This window comes from Orycteropus afer, unplaced genomic scaffold (genome assembly GCF_000298275.1).
Source record: "Orycteropus afer afer isolate SDZICR_OR568_19922 unplaced genomic scaffold, OryAfe1.0 scaffold00291, whole genome shotgun sequence".
Classification (NCBI taxonomy): domain Eukaryota; kingdom Metazoa; phylum Chordata; class Mammalia; order Tubulidentata; family Orycteropodidae; genus Orycteropus; species Orycteropus afer.
In genome coordinates, this window is record NW_006921878.1 from 2,848,877 (window position 1) to 2,867,355 (window position 18,479).

General features: G+C 46.9%; 1 protein-coding gene across 1 annotated transcript in view; it reads right to left on the bottom strand.

Annotated features, from left to right (window-relative positions):
• DAPK3 (death associated protein kinase 3) overlaps window positions 1-4,767 on the bottom strand; it is a 44,267-nt gene extending 39,500 nt beyond the window's left edge. The window contains exons 1-2 of the mRNA XM_007951032.2: window positions 4,706-4,767; window positions 2,507-2,867 (exon numbers count right to left, since the gene is read on the bottom strand). Coding sequence (XP_007949223.1) covers window positions 2,507-2,867; window positions 4,706-4,767 — 423 coding nt within the window. The remainder of the gene's footprint in view (window positions 1-2,506; window positions 2,868-4,705) is intronic.
• Window positions 4,768-18,479: the final 13,712 nt, after the last annotated feature.

The following is an 18,479-nucleotide window of genomic DNA, read 5'->3' on the forward strand; positions in this document are numbered from 1 at the left end:
GAAAACAAAAATTCTCACAACTGGACCAATAAGCAGCATCACGATAAATGGAGAAAAATTGAAGTTGTCAGAGACTTCACATTGCTTGGTTCTACAATCAATGCCAATGGAAGCAGCAGTCAGGACATCAGACGACATATAGCACTGGGCAGACTGGCTGCAAGGACCGCTTTCAAGTGCTGAAGAGCAAAGATGTCTCCTTGAGGACTAACATGCACCTGACACAAGCCATGGTATTTTCAGTCGCCTCATATGCATATGAGAGCTAGAGAATGAAGAAGGAAGACTGAAGAAGAGTGGATGCTTTTGAGTTGTGGTGGTGGCAAAGAATGTTGAAAAGTACCATGGACTGGTAAAGAACCAACACATCTGTCCTGGAGGAAGTGCAGCCAGAATGCTCCTTAGAAGTGAGAATGGCCAGACTTCATCTCACCTGCTTTAGTCATACTGTCAGAAGGGATCATTCCCTGGAGAAGGATGTCATGCTTGGTAAGGTGGAGGGCTGATGAAAAGGGAAAGCCCTTAACGAGATGGACTGACACAGTGGCTGCGGCAATGGGCTCAAGTACAGCAAGAATCATGGAGCAGACGCGGACCAGGCAGTGTTTCATTCTGGTATGCACAGGGTCGCTACGAGTCAGAGACAACTCAACAGCACCTGACAACAACTACAGAAAATGGTATGGAGCTTCCACAAGGCTAGGAACAGAACACCTTATGATCCAGCAATCCTAGGTATATGCCATATCTTCCCAAATAAAACACACGCACCTAAGTAACACACACATGCATGTAACAACCATTGCGCACGCAGAAAACTAAGAAGCAAAGGGGTCCATGGTTTGCAAAACACTGTATAACGCAAGTCTTATCTGCATAAAATACAGTACTCTTGGAATCTAATAAAAATGGAAACAATCTAAGTGCCCTTCAGTGGATGAGAAGATAAGCAAAATGTGGTGCATATATACAACAGACTACTCTGCAACTATAAAGAGTAATGATGAGTTCTTGAAATGTCACATAACACGGATGAACCTGCAAGATGTTATGCTAAGAGAATAAGTCAATCAGAAAAGGACAAATATTTATGGTTGCACTTTTATAAGAAGACAAGAATCGATGTATGTACAGAGAGAGATCAACACTCACCGGTGGTCACCTAGGATGGGGGAGGGGAGATGGGAGAAGCGTGCAGAGAAGGCAGACGCTTGTCACTGCAGGGACAGAGAAGGCAACACTGAATGTGGATGAAATCCACACAGCCTGACTGAGGCAAAGGACATGACTAAGAAGTGCACAAGAGAGAATGATGTGCTGGTAAAGAATATGGCAAATACAATTGTGCAACATCAACCACCACCACACAAAAATATGTAAGTGGTTACACAATACATATACAGGTATATGTGTATAGTTAAGAACCTGGGGGTACATGTGTGTGCACTCACAGCTGTGTTTATAGGCATATGTACACAGAGGTGTATGTATGCATGTATGTGTATCCATATATATAATACACCACACAGGGGACATAGTTACAGGTGCTTCTTAGATATGATGAAACATCTTCTAAGACTGGTATCCTGGGTTTGAAGGCTTAGGACCATAGTCTCAGGGGACAACTCAGTTAGTTGGCTAACAGTTCATAAAATGTACATTCTACACCCCAATGTGGCGAGTAGTGTCTGGGGTCTTAAAAGCTTGTGAGTGGCCATCTAAGAAGTATCTTTTGGTCACAACTCGTCTGGAACTAAAGAGAAAGAAAGAAAACTAAAGGCTCGGAGAGGAAAATAGTCAACAGGACAGTTTCACCTCATCCACTCTGAGACCAGAAGAGTTGGATGGTGCCCAGCTATCACTACCAGGGCCTCAGCAGATGGATGCTGAAAGCATGGGAGAAAAACATGCAACAGGACTCAAGTTCTTCAAAAGTCCAGACTCAGTGGATCAGTCGGGATCATCATGAACAATAGTTGCAAAAGGACAGAAAAGGGTATGAGCTCACTCACATGGAGTAAGCAAACATACAGAAGCCAGGGGTTATCAGTGGTCACTGGGGTGTGGGCAAGGTCAGGGAGGGAGAGTATTTGCTAGGGGGTAGTGAGTTTATCATGTTAATGGCGGTGGATTGACTTGGAAAAGCATAGTGAGAATGGCTGTACAACCTGAAAATGTCATCAAGATCAATGAACTGGACACGTGGAAACTGTAGGATCGGTGAAGGTTTTGTTGTGCATACATTCACCACAAAAAAAGTGATTAAATGTGATTGAAAACGAAACAAAGAAAACCCCAACGCATAGGTAAGATTATGCCCATGAAACAGAGCAGTGGAGGCTCCAGAAGGGCTCGCTCCAGGGCGTCACGCAAGACAAAGGTGGAAGAATGCTGTCCCTCGGACCCAAGTGGCTCTTCCTGACCCTACCCCCACCCAAGGCCAGGGCCTCCTGATGTGTTCTTGGGGGTGAAGGGTGAGGGGTGGCACCCTGCCCACACAGCTCACCTTGAGGTCAAAGTGAGCGATACGCTTCGAGTGCAGGTAGTGGACGCCGTCCAGGATCTGCTTGAGGAACTGGGTGGCCTCGTCCTCGGTCAGAGACTCCTTCTCGGCCAGGAAGTCAAAGAGCTCACCCCCCGAGACAAGCTCCAGGATGAGCACCACATCTGTCTTATTCTCAAAGATGTCATGCAGGGTGATGATGTTGGGGTGCCGGATCTCCCGCAGGATGTTCACCTCCCGCTCGATCTCCTCGCGGCTCACACCCCGCCGGCTAGACGACAGGCGACGCTTCTTGATGAACTTGGCCGCATACTCCCTCCCTGTGCCCTTCTGCCGGCACTTCCGCACAATCGCAAACTGGCCACTGCAGGATGGTGGGAGGGGGAGGGGAGGCAGGGTGTGGGTGGGAGGGGAGTCAATGACCCACCTCTCCATGCTGGAAACATGAGACTCCCACCCTGCCCCCCCACCCCACTACTGGAAGAGGAAACCATCCATCCTCCAACCCCAGGCAGATGCATCTTTTCCACAGCCTCAGCGTGCTCCCAAGAGCCCAGTGGTGCAATGGGTAAGCGCTCGGCTGCTAACCAACAGGAACCCAGCCAGCGACTCCGTGGGAGAAAGACCTGGCGACCTGCTGTGTGAAGATTCCAGCCTAGAAAACCTCATGGGGCAGTTCTGCTGTCACACAGGGCTGCTGTGAGTCGGACTCAACTCGATGGCAACTGCTAACATCCCTCAGGAGGGCAGTGGTGGATCAGTGGAAGAATCCTCCCCTTCCACGCATGAGACCCGGGTTCAACGCCCGGCCAGCACGCCTCAGGCACAGCCCCCACCCGTCTGTCAGCGGAAGCTTGCGTGTTGCTAGGATGCTGAACAGGTGTCAGTAGAGCTTCCCAACTAAGACAGACTAGGAAGAAAGGTCTGGCAATCTGCTTCTGACAAATCAGCCCATAGAAAACCCTATGGGTCACGAGGTCTGCTGCACAGCCAATCATGGGGTGACGCAGGGCTGGGCAGGATTTCATGCCACGGTGCACAGGACCACCATAAGTCATGGGGCCCAACAGCAGCTACCTGCAGTCCAGCAGAAAGACCCACTACCTTCTCAACAAAGAGGTACAAGACTCCACTGGAGGGGGGTGAGAACGGGCTGTCTGCCCTGCCATCGTCACAGAGCAAATTCCTAAAGGAAGGATCTAAGGCTCCCCAAAGAACCTGAAACCCTCACCCGCAGAGTCCTGACGCATGGCTCAGTTACTGACATTCTCTTCCGGTGACATCATTGGGCTGGCCAGCAGCGAGCTCACCAAATAAGGGCGGACGCCCCACCAAAAAGAAGGTGGACCTAGCAGTGCCCGGCTGCTCTGGGGAGCCCCAGGGGACCCGCCAAGGCACAGCCAGACAGGAAATCAGCTGCCTGCTGGAATAGGAAACCTCAGCTTTTCCCAGGAATGCAAAACAATGGGCAGGGCTGTGGGCCCACACAGAAGCCAGTCCCTTTAAACAGGCAGGAGTTCAGAAGTCTCCAGTGCCCCTTCTGCCACGTGAGAGGACTGGAGACAGGGTGGACCTTTAACAATGAAAACGGCGACCTCTACTGCTCTCAGAGGCCCTGGGAAGCGCGAATGGTAGACATGGTGGGCTGCTAACCAAAAGGCTGGAGGTTCAAATTCACCCAGAGGCACCTTGGAGGGAAGACCTGGCGATCTAACACCAAAAAAGCAGCCATGGAAAACCCTACAGGTCACAGTTCTATTCCGACCCATATGGCGTCACCATGAGTCAGCTCGGGGGCAACTGGTTTATTGCTCTCCTCCGCAGGCAGCTAGAACTCACCCAGCTGCTCTGTCAGGGAGAGACCTGGTGATCTGCTCCCGTAAAGATGACAGCCTAGGACACTCCATGGGGCAGCTCTCCTCTGTCCTATAGGCTAGCAACTAACATCTGCTATGGGGCAGACTCAAGTCAATAGTACCCAACATCACTGTATACCAGGCACTGTGTTAGGTGCTATTCATGCTCAAGTATATGAGAACACATATATGTAGATAAGAAACACAAAGGAATATCCTAGAATTCGCAGCCAGGACCACCTGACTCCAAAACCCAATGCAACTCCACCAGCTCGGACACTAACGCATAAAGGACAGCAATTTACCCTCCCCATCCCCATCCCCATCCCCCAAGCGGCCTGCTCACCTGCCCAGCTCCTCCCCCATCTCGTAGTGGTCCTCCACAGCTTCCTGCCTGAACGTGGACATGGCGGCAGCTCTGCCTTCTGGTCGTGTCCACTCCAGCCAACACCCAGTCGCCGACGCCTAGGGATAGGGCCTGGGGGACGTCCCCTCACCGTGACCCTGTGGGAAACAGAGAAACAGCCACTGCTGCAAACACCAGTCTCGCCGCCCATCCACTAGGAAGCCACAAGTTTCAGTGGAGCTTCCAGACTGAGACAGACAAGGAAGAAAAACCTGGCACTGTACCACGAAAAATCAACCCATGAAAACCCTCTGGATCACAACGGTCCATCTGCAACCAATCGCGGGGATGGTGCAGGGCTGGGTACTGTCTTGTTACGTCGTGTGTGGGGCCCTCCAACCCTGACCATTTAGTGGGCTGGGTCCCGTCACTGGTCACCTCATTTTGACATCGTAACCCCTTTGCCTCTGTAACCCCACACACACAGTACTCTCCCACCCCCACCCCAGTGACTCCCTGCCTTCCCCTCCTAGGCTTCTCCCAACCTGTTCATCCAGAATCCCCAAACATTCCAGAACATTTCCCACACTCTTCCCGCGCCCACTCTCCAGGGCACCCTTCTGCCCTGTCAGCTTCCTGGTGTAAGCTCTACACCCAAAAGACCCCCTTCTCCCTGCTTGTCAGATACCCCAACCCCTCTTCACCCTTACCTGATCCACCCCCCCACCCCTAGGAAAGGTGTCTAAAGACCTCTTTAGACAGGTGACCCCAGTCTCATGTGTGCCATCAAATTGATTCCAAGCCACAGTGCCCCGGAGTAAGACTGCCTCATAGGGTTTCCTAGGCTGTAATTTTGAAGGGACCAGATCTCTAGGCGTTTCTCCCACGGTGCGACTGAGTGGGTTCTAATCTGCAACCTTCTGGTTACCACCGCACGCTTAACCATTGCTCTCCCAGACCCTCAATTCCCAGGCACTCACTGGATGACTTCCAAGCTCCCGCAAGCCGCCTATTCACTCCTGAGCCCGAATCGCACAGTGCTAGCAAAACTACCCTCTCCATCCGCCCTGTTCTAAGGCACCCCTCCTGTATCAGAGGTCCCCCAAACCAGTCTCCCCCACACCCAAGCAGGCCTGTCCCCCTGGCTCCTCTATCACCACCTCGCCCAGGCAAAAGGCCCACATTGTCTCTCTCATCGTCCTTCACCCGCCCCCCACATCCCCAACTTCAGCACAAGCTCCAAAAGCGTACCTCAGTGATCCCCTGGGTGCACCGCTAAAGTCTCCCAACCCCTGACATTCCTCCTCAAGTGTCCCTGCTGCCGCCACGCCCCTCGCAGGCCCCGAGCGAGCCCCATCCTTGGCCCGGTCACCCAAGCGGTCCCCAAGCCAAGGCGCCCCAGACCCTCTCTCTCCCCCTCCCTGTCCACCAAAGACCACCAAGCGTCACTCGGGCCCCCGCCCAGCCCGTCGGCCCTGCATCGAGCCCACTCCGCACCCTCCGCGGCTCTGAGACCCGGGCCGCTACTGCCGCTACTGCCGCCACTGCCGCCGCCGCCGCCGTTGTTCCCGACCCCTCAGCCTCGGCCTCCGCGACGCGCCTACGTCACCGCGTCGGCCAGTGTCTGCCCCCGGAACGCGGATTCTCAACGCCCATTGGCCGGTGTGGTAGCCACTCGAGCCGCCAGCTCGACGCCCCGCTTTTCCGGCCCAGGCCCTCAGGTGTCGGCTCCCCGCACCCAGAGACAGTCTCGCCATTGGCCGATGGGCTCGCCTGCCAGCAACTGATTGGCTAACAAGGACGCTGGTCAAGGCGACGGAAGTAAGGCCTACATCTGTAGCCTGGGCCGCCCGGCAGGCCTCCTCTGACCCGGGTCCTGAAGCTGCGAGGCAGGATGCTCACGTCCTGCATCCTACGTCTTTCTGTTCAACGGCGCAAGGTACGTTGAGTCGGAGGCCAGGCTCTGGCTAAGTGCGCGCTGCAGCTCCTGGGGTACCCGAGCGCTGCTTTCGTGCCTTGTAAAATGTTACCCACATTCTAAATACTAACTAAATAATAAATAAACGCAGATAGGGGAGGTCAGTCGGATTAGGGAGACGGTGCTTCGACTTTGGGCTGTTGCCAGTATTGCTTCTGGAACTTGCTGGGACTCCTGCTTGTCTCAAGATAAGTGATAATAACCGCTAACATTTATTGAGCCTTCCTATGTACCGACCAGCAACCCTCAAATCAAACCAAACTCGCTGTCCTGGAGTCGGATCCAACTCATAGTGACCCCTCCTTGGGTTTCCGAGGCAGTATCACTATGGAAGTAGATTGCCCAACTTTCCTTCCAAGGAGTGGCTGGCTGGTGGGTTTGAACCTCCAGCCTTCTGGTTTGCAGTCAGAGGCGTTAGGCACTATGCCACCAGAGCTCCTACCAGCAACCCTAGAAGGTAGGTATATTCATATTTGCTCATTGCACAGATGAAGAAACAGATCAATATGCCCAAGGTCACACAGCATGTTAGTGCCGATTTTGAGTCCATTTTTACTCACAGTGACCCCATCTAGCAAATTAGAACTCCTCCATAGGGCTTCCTAGGCTGTAATTTTCACAGAAGCAGATCACCAGATAGTTCTGCAGAGCCCCTGGTTGGGTTTGAACCACCGACCTTTTGGTTAGCAGCCAAGCACTTAATCATTGAACCACCAGGGGTCCTTGTCACGATGAATTAACAAGCTATGTTTCACCAAAGATCATACTTTAGTGAGAGTTTGTTTTTCCCAGTGTCCTTTTTTCTGTCCTAGTATCCCATCCAAGATCCCATAGGACAGTAGTTATCATGTCCACTCAAGCTCCTCTGACAAAACTTTGTGTTAAGAATGTCCAAGACTCAGTGCAACATGGGATCCTAAATTAGATTCTGGGCCTCAAAAAAGGGCATTCATGGAAAACCATGGCATCTGTGTAAACTGTCATGTAGTTAATAGAACCCTGGTGTAAAGAGGACAGCCTTGGAAACCCTAAGGGGGCAGCTGTGTGTGCTCTGTCGTGCAGTGTTGCTGTGAGTTGGAATCCACTTGCCAGCACACAGTGTTCAAGTCTTAATTTTGGCAGATGCACCATGGTTCTCTGAGACGGTAACATGCAGGGAAGCTAGGTGAGGGGGACACTGGAAGTCTCTGTGATATGTTTGCGACTTTCCTGTCAATCTAAAGCTACTCAAATATAGTTAATTTTTTAACTGTAAGAAAGTTTTAGTGTGTACGTCAAGCAATGTCTGGTTATGAATTTCTGGCTTGAATTCATGTAATACAAATGAGTTTTCCACCAACACAAATGACCCAGTGAGACTTCTGAAAGTGGACAGGGTATACAGGACATTACTTAGTGGCAGGAAAGTTCCATGCATTCAGGAAATCCAGTATCCCTGACTCCTTCCTTGTAAATGCTGATAGGCGCCCCCATCTTCATGACAACCCAAATTACCCTCACACATTTCCCAGACGGTCCCTGCCAAGGGGCATTACCATGACTGTTGACAAAGGCTGTTCTAGCAATGCATTCTGGGTGTTGCTTATCAAAGAAAAATAAAGAGGGGGTCCAGTTAATACAAAAGATCTTAGTGCTACATTAAAAATCTCAAATTTAGTGTTTTAAAGTTAAGTCTGAAAAGTGTATGTACCATTTTCTATAATTCCTTGCTTTTAACCTTTTTTGTATAACCAATCTAGTTAAGAGGACTTTTAAAGATATATGATGTTTTTCTGCTTTGCAAAGTTTCCATTATGATAAAATAGATATAAATTTGCCATTATATCATTAAAAAAAAAATCCTTTCTCTTTTAAAAAAAAAAAATACTGTTTTCAGTAAAGTACACAGCAAATTTTGACAATTTCTACAAATTGTTTAGTGACATTAGTTCTTTCACAGGGTGTCAATTATCTATGTGTTACACTTCTGTGCACTGTAACCATTTGTAAGTGTACAGTTCATTGGCATCAACTATATCCACAATGTTGAGCAACCCTCACCACTATCCATTCCCAAGAGTTCTCCATCATCTCAAATAGAAACAATAACTCTCCTCTCACTTCCCCTACTCCTTAGGCAACCACAAAGCTACTTTCTGATTTAACTCTTCTGGACATTTCATATAAATAGCATCAGGCTGTCATTCAAACAGAACAAGGGATACTGCATGATTTAAAATCAGGAAGGGAGTGAGTCAGGGTTGTATCCTTTCACCGTATTTACTCAATCTGTATGCTGAGCAAATAATCCAAGGAGCTGAGTATATGAAGAACAACGTGGCATCAGGAATTGGAGGATAACTCAGTCACAACCCACAGTATGCAGATGATACAACCTTGCTTGCTGAAAGTAAGGATGAAGATCCAAGTCTTCAGTACGGATTACACCTCAATATAAAGTAACTGAAAATACTCACAACTGGACCAACAAGCAACATCATGATAAATGGAGAAAAGACTGAAATTGTCAAGGACTGCATTTTACTTGGATCCATAATCAAATCCCCATGGAAGCAGCAGTCAAGAAATCAAACAACATATTGCACTGGGCAAATCTGCAGCAAAAGACTTGTTTCAAGTGTTAAAAAGCAAAACTCGCTTTGGGCTGAACTATTAGGTATGTCTGTGCAGGGGGGAGTGTCCCCATGACCATGTTTAGGGTTGATAGACACTGTTTCTGCAAGTGTATTTGTATGTTCTGTAAGAATTCCTAGGTATATAGTAGAGCTGACAAGGTACAAGGTTGTAGTCACTTCTTGGCCACAGCCAGCTACCCAGAGGGAACAAATAGTTGGACCTGTGGGCTTAGGACTACAGTCGCAGGGGACATCAAGCTCAATTGGCATAACACACTACAGAAAAACATTGCTCCGCATCCTATTTTGGCAAGTAGCAACTGGGATCTTAAAAGCTTGCAAGCTGCCATCTAGATGCAACAATGGGTCTCTCCTCATCCAGAGCAATGAAGAATGAAGAAAACCAAAAATTCATGGATACAATCAGTCCTAGCAACTGGTACACCATCTAATCTGCAGTCTATACAACTATGAGACCAGAAGAACTAGATGGTGCTTGGCTACCAATGTCAACCACTTGGAAGGGGATCTATGTAGGAGATCCTGGATAGAGAGGGAGAACAATGACAAAACTCAAAATCATTTGGAGGAAAAAAAAGAGGGGGGACCAGGTTTGCTGGTCCAATAGAGCCTGGTGGAACGACTGAGACTGTGGTCCCTAGCTGCCCGTCAGGTCTGGAATTGAACCCACACCTGTGGCTTCCAGCCAAGCAAAAGACAGGCATATGAGTTGAACATGTACCTGAGGTAGATACACTCCTTGGAGAGAACAATCATGGTATGCACCAGGAGACAGCCTAGGAGGCAGGAGGGCATGGAGGGATGGACACAGGGAAGAGGTAATTATCGGGAGGAAGTGGGAGGGGAGCTGTTGCATTATGGTAAATTGTAGTCAATGTCATGAGACAAAGTGTATGTGAACTGCTGTATGGAAAGTGAATTTCCTCTGTAAATTTTCATCCAAATCACAATAATAAATAAATAAATAAAAGCTTGCAAGTGGCCATCTAGATGCAGCAATGGGTCTGTCCTCATCCAGAGCAAAGAAGAATGAAGAAAACCAAAGATGCATGGAAACAATTAGTCCCAGTGACTGGTACACCATGTGATCCTCAGCCTATATGGCTATAAGACCAGAAGAACTAGATGGTACCCAGCTACCACACTGTCAGCCACTTGGAGGGGGATCTGTGTAGGAGATTCTGGATAGAGAGGGAAAACAACGTGGAACAAAACTCAAAATCATTTAAAAAAAAATAAAAGGGGGGACCCAGGTTGGCTGGTCTGATAGAGCCTGATGGAACCACTGAGACTATGGCCCCTAGCTGCCCTTCAGGTCTGGAATTGCACCACTCCTGTAGCTTCCAGCCAAGCAAAAGACAGGCATATGAGCTGAATGTTTACACTAGGTAGATACACTCCTTGGACAGATCACAACAGAAAGTGAGATTGGCAGGTGGGTCGGGAAGGACTGTGTGTGCACAGGGAGATAGTTCGGGGGGGCAGGAGTGTTTGGGAGGGGAAGAAGTAACTACGTGGAAGAAATGGGAGGGGGAGCTGTTGCATTGTGGGAAATTGCAGTCAATGTCATGAGACAGTATATGTGAGCTGCTGTATGGAGAGTGAATTTGCTCTGTAAACTTTCACCTAAATCACAATTAAAAAAAAAAAAAAGCAAAAGCAAAACTGTCACCTTGAAGACTAAGATGCACCTGACCCAAGCCATGGTATTGTCAATAACCTCATATACATGTGAGAGCTGGACAGTGAATAAGGAAGACCAAAGAACAATTGATGCATTTGAACTGTGACACTGGCAAAAAATGCTGAATGTACCATGTACCATCAGAAGAACAAACAACTCTTTGGAAGAAGTACAGCTGGAATGTTCTGTAGATGCTGTAAAAGGCCAGACACCATCTCTCATACTTTGGTCATGGTATCCCTGGAGAAAGGTATCATGCTTGGTAGAGGGTCAGTGGTATAAGGGAAGCTCCTCAATGAGATTGACTGACACAGTGGCTGCGGCTGTGGGCTCAAGCATAATAAAGATTGTGAGGATGGCGCTGGGCCCCACAGTATTTCTTTCTTTGAACATAAGGTCTTTTGGAGTTGAAACCAACTTGGTGGCACCTAACAACAACAGATCATGCAATATGTGGTTTTGGTGTCTGGCTTCTTTCACTTAGCATAATGTTTTCAAAGTTTATCTAGATCATAGTATGTATCAGAACTTGCTTTCTCTCCTATAGACGTTTAAAATTGTTCTATTCAAAAATATGTACAGTGTTCCTGCTGTGTGTCCCATGCTGTGTTGTGTATGAACATAGGGACTATCAATTCAAGGCAATATCAAGGCAGATAACTGTCCTAATAAGAGTATAGCTTCCAGTGGAGAATGACATATAAACAAGACCGTTACAGAATATGCTCAAAACTATACGGAAAATCAACAACAGAAAGTGAGATTGGCAGGTGGGTCGGGAATGGCGCTTAGGGACATCAGATGGTCCAAGCAGCCTCTCTAAGGTCCACTTAGAGAGAGGCAACTCATCACCTTCTCCTACAGACCATTCCTTTTCTAAATAACAGCAGGAAGCCATAAATTATTCTAGACCAGCGCTGTTCAATAGAACTTTCTACAGTGATGTAAATCCTGATTATCTCTGCTATCCAGTGGCAGCCACTAGTCACACAGGAAACAAAGAAGAATCACCAGTAGTTGGAAGATATGGCCTTGGGGACAGAAGTGATGCTGGAGATTCCATGATAAGAATTTTGTAAGACCAATGGCTTATTCATTGCAAATACCCTTTTTCAACAACATAAAGGTGGCTGTACATGTGGACCCCACTAGATGGAATACACAGGAATCAGATCAACTACATCTGTGCGAAGAAGCAACAGAGCAGTTTAGTATCTTCAGCCAAAACAAGGCCAGGAGCTAACTGTGGAACAGACCCTCAATTGCTCATATGCAAGTTTGAGCTGAAGCTGAAGACAGAATTAAGTCCGTAAGAGCCAAAATACTATATCCTCCCTGAATTTAGAGACCATCTGCATAGATTTGATACATTGAACACCAATGACGAAAAACCAGATGAATTGTGGGATGACATCAAGAACATCATATGTGAAGAAAGCAAAAGGTCATTAAAAAGACAGGAAAGGAAGACCAAAATGGATGTCACAAGAGACTGAAATTTCCTCTTGAATGGAGAGTAAAGCAAATGGAAGAAACAACAAGATAAAAGAGCCGAACAGAAGATTTCAAAAAGGAGCTCAAGAAGGCAAGGTCAGTTATTATAATGAAATGTGCCAACCTGGAGTTAGAAAACCAAAAGGGAAGAACATCCTCAGTGTTTCTCAAGTTAAAAGAACTGAATAAAAAATTAAAGCCTTGAGTTGCAATACTGAAAGATTCTACGGGCAAAATACTGAATGATGAACAAAGCACCAAAAGAAGATGGAAGGAATAGAGAGTCACTGTACAAAAAAGAAATGGTTGATGTTCATCCATTTCAGGAGGTGGCATATAATCAAGAACCAATGGTATTGAAGGAAGAAGTCAAAGTTGCACTAAAGAAATTGGCTAAAACAACAAGGCTCCAGAAATTGATGGAATACCCATTGAGATGTTTCAACAAACAGATGCCATGCTGGAGGCACTTACTCGTCTATGCCAAGAAATCTGGAAGACAGCTACCTGGCCAAGTGACTGGAAGAGATCCATATTTGTGCCCATTCCAAAGAAAAGATGATCCAACAGAATGTGGAAATTATCAAACAATATCATTAGTGTCACATACAAGTAAAATTTTGCTGAAGATAATTCAAATATGGTTGCAGCAGTATGTTGATAGGGAACTTCCAGAAATGCAAGCTGGACTCTGAAGAGGACGTGGAATGAGGGATATCATTGCTGATGTCAGATGGATCTTGCCTGAAAGCAAAGAATACCAGAAAGATGTTTGTTTCCGTTTTATTGACTATGGAGAAGCATTCAACTCTGTGGAGCATAACAAATAATGGATAAGATTGAGAAGAATGGGAATTCCAGAACACTTGGTTGTGCTCATGAGGAACCTGTACATAGAGATCAGGAGGCTGTCATTCAAACAGAACAAGGGGACACGGCATGGTTTAAAATCAGGATGGGTGTGTGTCAGGGTTGTATCCCTTCACCGTACTTATTCAGTCTGTATGCTGAGCAAATAATCTGAGAAGCCAGACTGTATGAAGAACACAGCATCAGGATTGGAAGAAAATCAATAGCCTGCGACATGCAGACAACACAGCTTTGCTTGCTGAAAGTGAGGATGACTTGAAGCACTTACTGATGAAGATTAAAAACTACACTCTGCAGTATGGATTACACCTCAACATAAAACAAAAATCTTCACAACTGGACCAATAAGCAGCGTCACAATAAATGGAGAAAAGATTGAAGTTGTCAAAGATTTCACATTACCTGGGTCTGCAGTGAACACCCATAGAAGCAGCAGTCAGGAAATGAGATTTGTATTGCACTGGGCATATCTGCTGCAAAAGACCTCTTTAAAGTGCTGAAGAGCAAAGATGTCACTTTGAAGACTAAGGTGAGCCCAACCCAAGCCATGGTATTTTCAGTCGCCTCATATCCATGTGAAAGCTGGACAAAGAATAAGGAAGACCAAAGAAAAGTTGATGCTTCTGAGTTGAGATGTTGAAGAATAATGAAAGTACCATGGACTGCCAGAATGAACCAATCTGTACTGGAAGAAGTGCAGCTGGAATGCTCCTTGAAAGTGAGAATTGCCAGACTTCATTGCACCTACTTTGGTCGTGATGTCAGAATGGAGGATTCCCTAGAGGATATCAACCTTGGTAAAGTGAAGGTCAGCAAAAAAGAGGAAGACCCTCAAGAGATGGATTGACACAGTGGCTGCAACGATGGGCTCAGGCCTGAGAATGGGACATGACCAGGCCATGTTCCATTCTGCTGCACACAGGGGCACTATGAGTTGGAGCCAACTCAATGTCAGCTAACTTCCTCAAATACTTTCTCCTCTCCCTCTGGGTCTCCCATTATACTTGGTTGTTGTGTTGTTGCTGTTATGTGCCATTGAGTCGGACCCGACACACAGCAACCCCTCCTTGGGTTTCCAAGGTGGTATCACTATGGAAGTAGATTGTCCAATCTTCCTTCCAAGGAGTGGCTGGTGGGTTTGAACCGCCAGCCTTCTAGTTAGCAGTGAAATGCCTTAGGCACTATGCCACCAGAGCTCCTACTACGCCATCAGAGCTCCTGGCACTTGGTAGTATCCCACAGGTCTCTTAGGCTCTGTTCATTTTTCATTCTTTCTGCTCCTCAGGCTGGATGTCTATTGACCTATTTCAACTTCGCTGATTCTTCCATCTTACTTTAGTTTGCTGAACTCTAGCTTTTCATTATTGTACTTGAGGAGCTCTGGTGGCATAATGGGTAAGGCATTTGGCTGCCAACCAGGTCTCCAGTTCATAAACCACCAGCTGCTCCACAGAAGGAAGATGGGCCAATCTACTCTGTAAACGTTCACAACCTCGCAAACTCATTGGGGGTCACCATGCATCAGAATCAACTCAAAGGCAGTGAGTTTTCAGTTACTGTACTTTTTAGTTACAGAACTTTTCTACTTGGTCACTTTTTGTATTGTCTCTTTGGTGTTATTTGATGAGACATCACTCTTCTAGTTGACTTTAGTCCTTTGTGTCTATGGTTTTTGAGCATTTATATAACCATGATTTAAAGTCTGTGTCTACTAAGCCCAACATTTGGGCTTCCTCAGGGACTGTTTCTATTCTTTTTTCCCCTATTTCTTTGCATGCATGTCTCATTTTTGTTGTTGAAAATGAGATACTTTGATTACAGTGTGGCAATTCTAGAAATCAGATTCTCCTTACTTCCCTGGGGTTTGTTACTGTTTGGCCAACTTTGCTACAAGTACTTTTGTAAAGTCTGTTATGTCACTTGTGGTCACTGACAGTGTTTTAGCTTAGTGGTATCTGGTGTTCCCGACACCTGGAGCTAAAGAAAAACTTTTTGAGTCTTTAGAGATTGGCTCTGTTGGACACTCTTTCCATGCTTAGGACATTGTTTACCTTTTACTTCCTGCTTCCATGGAACCAGATGTTCAGGGAAGTGAAAGTGTGGGATCTTCTCAGGCCTTCTGGTTTCCTAACTTTATTTAAAAAAAAAAAAACTCTCATTTCCCCCCAGGCACCCCAATCTCCCAACCTCTCTTCCTTATCAGCTGTTCTGGTTTATCACCTCTGATTGTTCTCCCTCACCTTGGGCTGCTGCAGCCAATACTTCTGCCTTTAAATTAAGCTTTTGGTAGAAGCCCTTCAGAAAGCCATCCCATCTCCAAGAACAGCATTGGGCAAAACAGATACAAGCCTTTGCACTGGTCCTTGAAGATAAACAACAGATAGCTCCGACTAGCAAGTTGCACCAGATAGGTAACACAGGGCGTGGACCAGTTGAGCCACTGACCATCCTTTACCCTTGGAGGGCTGTTCAGACGGGGAGCTGATTACTGTGGAAGCTTCAAGGGCAAACGTGATGCATGTAAAGGCAAACCGTCAAGAGGGCCTTCTTCAGCCTTGAGAATATGTCTATGACTTCCATATATTCAGAGCCTCACAGCATTTTATACTGTGACTTTTCCGAGGAAATTGCTTCTTCAACTTCACAACATATAGTTAATATATTGCCACATGCATATTAAAAACTGAAACGATCAAGGTCCCCTCTTTGCTTTGACTGTTAGAAATCTCAGTGCAGTTACTCCAGGTCAAATAGAAACCAAACATTAGGGTGGCACGAACTGCACTCATCTAACGTGAAGGTTGATGGTTTGAACCCATTCATTGACCTGACGACCTGCTTTTATCAATTTCTCACCCAAGAAAACCCACCCTATGAACCTGAGTTCTCTAACACACGGGCTGCCACAAGTCAAACTAACTGCTCGGATTTGTGGCTGCAGCTGGGTTGGGGGTGGCGGGGGAGTCCCAGCGGCAGGATGGGCCAGACTGGCACCCTGTACACGAAGAGCCTCACACCTGGGCCTCTCACCTGGACTGGGAATGCCTATGCTCCGCTTAAAGAAACTTAAACTTGAATGGATCGAAGTTTATGTTTTGGAATTCTCTAGGCCTTGGAATCTGTAGCTGTTAAAAAGCTTCTCACAGGCACGAAAATTAGATTCCCACACTGCATAATGTGGATGAGCTTGGTGGACATTATGCTGAGTGAAATAAATCAATCACAGGAGGACAAATATTAGTTCATTTGTTGGTTACTAGGGAGGGGAGGAGAGGGTAAATTGCCAGTTAAGTAGAGACTAGTACTGACTTGGGATAAAGGAAGGGCAATATACCAAAATCAAGTGATCAACACGGTGGCACTGAAGAAGTAGACAACAAAGATAAACCCTTTTACATATACAATACTGCAGTCGGTGATGACAATCAATCTATGGATAAACAGACAGGTGGACAGGCTGATCAGGCATATCTAGGCAAAAGGGAATATATCCATGACCATATACAAGCTTGGCAAATGATCCTTCTTTGTACGTATTGGTATGTGCTTTACCAATCTCCGTATATGTAATAAAGCTAATAAGGGATAAGAATGTAACTTCTTAGGCACAACCAACCACCCTGAGGGAGCAAGTAGTTGAATGTGTGGGCTCAGGACTGTGGCTGCAGGGGACATCAAGCTCAACTGGCATAACATCCTACACATCTTTCTAGAATTCTCCAGTTACATGAAGGACACATGTGGCCAGTGTCAAGGGGGGCCCATGAACTTTTGCAGTACACACTGGCATGAAAAGAAATTTTAAATAAGGGATAAAACAAAAGCAGCAAAAAAAAAAAAAAAAAAATTGTTCTACATCTAGCGACTGGGGTCTTAAAAGCTTACAGGTGACTAGATGCAACAATGGGCCTCTCCTCATCCAGAGCAAACAATGAAGAAAACCAGACACATGGAAACTGGCCCATGCGATCCTCAGCCTATGACCATGAGACCAGAAGAACTAGATGGTGCCCAGCTACCGCTGTGAACCACTCAAAAAAGGGATCAGTGAGTTATAGCCAGGGAAGGGTGAGAACAATGTGGAACAAAACTCAAGACCACCAGGTTTACCGGTTTGATACAACCTGCTAAGACCCAAGACTGGCTCCTAGTTACCTTTAGAGATATCGTCAATGGGCCAAATACCAGCACATCCGTTATCATGTGGGGCTGCACCAGTCTGTAGCATCCCTGTTGCTGGCCCCAGGCCCATATAACTACCCCCCAAAAAAGACCAAACTCACTGTTGTTGAGTCAGCTCTGACTCACAGTGACCCCTCCTTGGGTTTCTGAGGTGGTATCTCTACAGAAGTAGATTGCCCAGTCTTCCAAGGAGTGGCTGGTGACACTGAACCACCAACGTTCTGGATAGCAGTGAAATCCCTTAGGCACTCGCTCTGGACAACACAGATGTCACAACTTCCATCCAGCACCGATTATGTTGGACAGTGCTGCCTAACCTTTGGTGGCCCTGATCTTGGCCTGGCACTTTTTTAAATTGGTGGCTGTACTCAATTCTCCTGTCAGACTGAAGCTGCCCTGCTTCTCAGGAAGACAGCAGTGTGAAGGGGTGAAGAGGAAGTCGCGTAGGCTACAGACGGTCACCACCATACCAAATTTATTATTCCAATGGCACTGAAACAGCTGGAGGCGTTCACGGTGACACCACACACAACTTCCTGCCTTCTCGTTTCTGTCCATCAAGTGTCTACCCTCTCACTATTTCCCCTTGCAGGGGGTGGAGGAAACCCACTAAGGGCCATTCACCCAAACAAACCTCTTAATGCATGAATTTTTTAATTTTTTGGACATGTGCGTTTCCCTCTGCAGAATTGGGAAAGCGTCAGGTGTCCCATCCCACCTCCCCTACTCCCACCGGCCAAATAAGTCCCCGCAAAGAGGCCATTTCCACTGCCCCTTTGAAATCTTGAAATAAATATCAGAAGAAATGGCATCAAGTGTGAATGTTGGGCAATGGCACAGAGTGGGCCCCGCCACCACACGGGCAGGCGGTCAGGAGTGACGTCTCCAGGTGTTAGGAGAACGCGAGAACATGTTGCTGTGGGCGTGGTG